The 5,269-nt window shown below is 42.5% G+C and overlaps 1 protein-coding gene across 1 annotated transcript; it reads right to left on the bottom strand.

Moving 5' to 3' along the window:
- Window positions 1-1,906: 1,906 nt before the first annotated feature.
- LOC307266882 (NADPH oxidase organizer 1-like) lies at window positions 1,907-4,676 on the bottom strand (the record flags this gene model as incomplete). Its single annotated transcript, XM_080049000.1, has 8 exons — window positions 4,553-4,676; window positions 4,366-4,446; window positions 4,157-4,229; window positions 3,806-3,989; window positions 3,507-3,715; window positions 3,281-3,388; window positions 2,803-2,920; window positions 1,907-2,525 (listed from the first exon to the last, which is right to left on the bottom strand). The coding sequence occupies exons 1-8, from the start codon at window positions 4,625-4,627 to the stop codon at window positions 1,907-1,909; spliced, it is 1,467 nt and encodes a 488-aa protein (XP_079905126.1). The 5' UTR covers window positions 4,628-4,676.
- Between the last annotated feature and the right edge of the window lie 593 nt (window positions 4,677-5,269).

Genomic DNA, 5,269 nt, shown 5'->3' with positions numbered 1-5,269 from the left:
TAGTAGCACCATGGCAGGCACCTATAGGCTAGGCTACACAGGAGCATTTGAGTCCACACACAGTCTAAAAACACAGAATTACAAGGGTGCAGAGAACAGGGCACTTTTGCAGACGTACATATTAAGGTTGTCATTACATTATATTAATAATGTCGGTCGTGAACTAAAGTGGGCCGGTCTGAGGCATGAAACTCCAGGGCTGAAAATGAGTCCCACTCCGGCCCTGTATGTACCATTCCATACCACCAACCGTTTTCCCACTGACATGCCACTCATATCCTGTGGTATTTGCCAGTTCATACTGGCAAATACCACTCGATCCAGCTGCAGAATCATTTTGATAACAACAAATATATGATTGGCAATACATGATGGAAGCATAAATTAACAATGTCAAAAGTGTGAAAACTAAAATTCAAGTAAAATAAGTAAGACACAATTGAATGAAGATGTGTGTAAACCGATCTGTGTAAAATTGCAATCAAATATATGAATAGAAAAAGGTTAAGGTTAACTTCAAAATGTACCCAAATGCAGAACACAGACACGGGAGATAGCTGGAGTTTAGGACACTTTATTTATGGAGGATGGTTGGGAGTAGAGGGGGCGATTGGGAATGTGGTAGGCAGGCTGAGTCTTCTTTCATGAGTCGGAAATTCTATGGTGATTAGAAACAACACATTACTATGTCTGAATTTACTGAATAAAAATTATCTAAGCAAAAACTTTGATAAGGCTGACCTCAGCATTCACGCCTTTCACCCCAAAGGTGTGCATCCTTGATTGATTCTGAAGTTGTTTTGGACCAAATATGTAGAAGTTATCATATTTATATCATTTTGTTTTGTTGTTTTGTTTTTCCACAATGTCGTGTTTTTAATGATTTTATGACAATTTTATGCTTTGTAAGGTGACCTTAGGTGTCTTGAAAGGCGCCTATAAATGAAATGTATTATTATTAGTATAAATGGCAGGTGACAGTGGCACACAAATAGTACAAAAAGGCTTATGACACTGAATCAGTGTTAAACGATAGGAACCTGTAGGCCTACTTTGATAAAATATAGTGATAAAATTCTAAATGTCTAGTCAAGAGATGCAAAGAAATAACCCGGGCGGGACGTGAACTCCCTACCCGCTGAGCTAAGCGAGCATAAGGTAAAAGCGTCACCCCCTGCCATATATAGCAACCTGCCTCTGTAGTCAGGGCTAATTCTCTGTCATCGATCAGTCAGGCCTGCTCAGGAGGCTATGCTAACTACCGTGACCGGAGCAAGTCCGACTGTTTTATAAAGCATCTGTCATTTCAAAAGCAACAACAAACAGATCGCACATATCCTTACAACAATATATATATGTGTGTGTGTGTGTGTGTGTGTGTGTGTGTGTGTGTGTGTGTGTGTGTGTGTGTGTGTGTGTGTGTGTGTGTGTGTAATGCAGAGTAATTCAGATATTGCAGTAAATACGAGTATTTATTTGAACACTTTGACTCCAACAATTGACTTAAATTTCCCCTTAGCGGCTTAAAAGTAGTTTTTTCTACTACTGTGTGTAAATGTCACATGCATTTTCTTGTACCTGCTCCTCGTAAGGCTTCATTGAAGCTACATTATAATTATAATGAGTGAAATATTCAAACTGGAGGTCATGCTCCATTTGATAAAATGGAGTACTTAAAGACATACATTCATTTGTCTTGTCAAGGCTGATATCTCTTCAATTATTGGTACAACACAAAACAGAAATATGAACACTGCTGCACAAGACACCCTAAATTGGTCTGTGGAGTTGAAAAAGTTAAATATTTGACCTGAATTCAAATAAATCTTAAGATTTCAATAAACAAGACAGTCAATTCCAACCTAAATTAGTCCATAATATAACTTTTAGTGTAAAGCGTAATTGACTAGCGGCTCTGTATGGACTCTGGCTGTATGTGGAGCCTGGTCTTGTTGGCCAGGGCGGCCTTGCGGGTCATGGTGGTGCAGCGGGTGAGGATCTCTTCCGTTCTGGGTCTGGTTGGAACCCTGGGAGCGGTTGAGGTGGACATGATGGATCCAGAGCTCTCTGTGTTGGAGCTGCGGCGGTCGGAGAGGCTGAGATCTGGGCCGCTGTTGCTGTCATTGGGCTGGAGAAGCTCCTCCTCATTCAAACTTGAGGATGAATCGCTGCTTGAGGACAGGCCAGAGAAGCTGAGCTCGCTGCTTGTGTTGCTTATTCTACGTGTGCTGTTGCCAGAAGTCGAGGCGCCCGTGTGTGGCCAGGTCTCAGAGAGAACATCCAGAGATCTGGCCTTTCGGAGACGTCCAGGCTCATTGGGTTCTCCTCCAGACTGACGTGCAGAATCCCTCTGTGGGCTGCTTTCTTGATTGATGCTGGCTGGAGAAGAGGCCAGAGGCCCCCTGCTGGTGGCCAGGTTCAGAGTGGAGCTGTGCAGCTTTCTCTGCAGGCTGTACAGGCCTGTCCGTGGGTTGTTGTATGGCTGCAGATACATGGAGGGAATGTAACCTCCCTTTCCATTGAATCTGAAGAGAGGGATGCATGGAAAAGAGAATTAACTTCAACCTGTCAATTATAACAGCAAGCAATAATGTGCTGAAAATATGTGATACCACTGTAGCCTGTACTTAAACTCTAATGTAAATAAAATTACCTGTCTAACTCTGCATAGACAAAAGTAAGTAAGTGTTTGCATGAAAGACTTTGTAGGAGCTTTGATGAACGCTTCATCACAACCATTTAGAACGCGTTCCTTATTCTCCTCTCCACTGTTTGCAGTGCAGACAGATAAGATTGAGTTACCTGATGAGCCACCAGCCGTTGTCAGGCTTCCTCAGCACCTCAACCACAGAACCAATGGGCACAGACACCTCGTCATCTTCCTTGGTCAAATAACTCCTCACAGCACAGTACAGGGCGCCTGAAGAACACAAACAACAAGACAACAAGCTCAAACAACAAAGCTTAACTTGCTTTGAGACATGTGGTAGAAAACACAAGACTAAAACACTGTCTCTGTAAATACAGAATTTTAATAGAAGCTAACAGGTGCATGTTAACTTCCAGGTGTTAAAGAGTGCTCCCTACTGTTGGTTGATTGTAACAACAAGGCTTCACAGTAATATTCCAAGAATGTCATCAACTTAGCTAACGCCCTTGTCAGACCTACAAAAGTAGCCTACAGTTATGTTATCAAGTGTCCTAAATTATATCACTTATTTCTGAGAAACAAGTGTGTACTCTACGTGCACGTTCAAGTTTAACTGTGTACATATCATACCTCCTGCCTGGAATCCTGCGTTATCATCTTCCTCTGCTTCACACAACTCCAGGTAGGGAGCAGGAAACCAAGCCAAACACTTCTCCTCGTTCTCCACCAGCCACCAACCTGGAGAGGAAATAAACCCTACTGTCAGCAGCATGTAAGAAATGAGTGTAAAGGCTGCTCAGGGTTCAGAGAAGAAGGTTTGACATATAGCTAATGTGTGAACGCTAAAGGCACTGACCTGCAGGGTCTTTGATCAGGACATCCAGCTTCTCATCCACAGCAACTTTAAACGGACGATTCTTGGTATCCTTTGTCTCATAAGGGGCCACACAGCGGTAAGTCTGGCTGATGAACGGGTGAGTGACGCTGCCTGCATGCTGGCGGCTGACTTCTCCCCCTCCTCCACTCGAGCCATCAGACAGATCGTCAGACAGCAGGATCATGATGCTGCGTTAGAGAGAAGTCATGTTGAAAAGACAACTTCTTTCAACCTCTCGCATACTTTGACCTGAACACAGTGACATGACAAAGCTATACCTGTTCTTGGTGAAGTCTGGCTGCAGGTCTTGGTCTTTGGGTAGAAAGAACTGTGTGACCCCTGAGCTCTGGGTCACAGCTTGTTCACACTTCAACAGCTTGTCACAGTAGCTCTCCAGGAACCTCATGCGTCGGACGGATCGCTGGGATCCTTTCTGCTGGAGGCTGCTCCTCCTGGCCTTCCCTGGATAGAGATAAGGGGAAATAAAAAGCAGAGCATAAGCATAATGGACTCTTTTAGTCTTCTTCTCCTCAAATGACTGTCTCCATATACTGTACAACAAAGTTTATTTAGTCGACCATTTAAACAGACCATGTAAGCCATCAGAAACAGTAGAATTAAGCTCATACCGTTAAATTTGGGGATCACTCTGTCATTTTTCCGGAAGGGATTCATGAGGGGGAAATTCTTTTTCAGCTTCCGCTGTTTGAAAAAACGGGAAAACAGTTATATTAGAACAAATATAGGCTCTATTATTCGTAATCTTATTCATCCTAAAATGTTAACATTACACTGATACGACCAAGATTGTTGTTTCTTTTTTTTTCTTTGGACTTACGTGAAATTTCTTGAAGTCCTGGAAGGACCTGTAAACCACCACCTCAGTCTCATCAGACCATAACACAGACATCATGAACATCTGTGGAGAGAAGAACATAAAGGATCAGAGACCATGAGGAACATTCTCAAATACAACAAAGACATTTGACAGTTAAAAAAGAATCTTGTTGGAGGTCTTGACTCACCTTGAGTTTCGGCGTGTCCCTGTGAACGGCTCCAATGACCCGCGCACTGATTATAAAGCGTTGTTCTCCAGCCATCTTCTTGGTGTCTTAAGTTCTAAGGATCAACAGCTACTTTAGTGACCTCTTCAGTTTATGGCTGACCTGCCTCTGTTGCTCTGTCAGCTCAGGGAGTCGGCTGCAGTAGATATAGGCCTCACAGAAAGGTGGGGGCGGAGCTATGAGGGGAAAACCCTGGAGGATGCTCACACGTAGCGACAGCTTTCTGGTAGCTGTGACTGGATCTGAGTATCACTTACATAACCAAGCATCACACACAGGTAAGCATGGAGAATGTAGAAGAACAGGAGGAAAAGCATCTGTCATGAAAATAATTCCTACAGACATGTTTCCCATAAAACAAATCTAAAAATAGAATTTAAAATAACGCTTATGTAAATTATGTAATTCATTGCTGGATTTATTTTTGGATACACAAGAGATTATTTACACCAAAGCGGCTTCACTTTTCATAAAATAAAATAAAATGAAGGTCTGGGGCCGTATTCACAAAACATTTTAAGGCTAAGAGTAGGTCCTAACGTGCTGATTTAGGAGTAACTCTCAAAAATAAGGGGCGTCTCACTCCTAATTTTAGGACTCCTAACTTTTTAAGATAAGTGTAATTCACAAAGCATTTTAGCGCTAAAACTAGCTCCTAAATCTATGAAAAGCTAAGTC

Source organism: Ammodytes marinus (assembly GCF_949987685.1).
Source record: "Ammodytes marinus genome assembly, chromosome: 20".
Lineage (NCBI taxonomy): Eukaryota > Metazoa > Chordata > Actinopteri > Uranoscopiformes > Ammodytidae > Ammodytes > Ammodytes marinus.
This window is presented reverse-complemented; position numbering and strand designations above follow the sequence as displayed.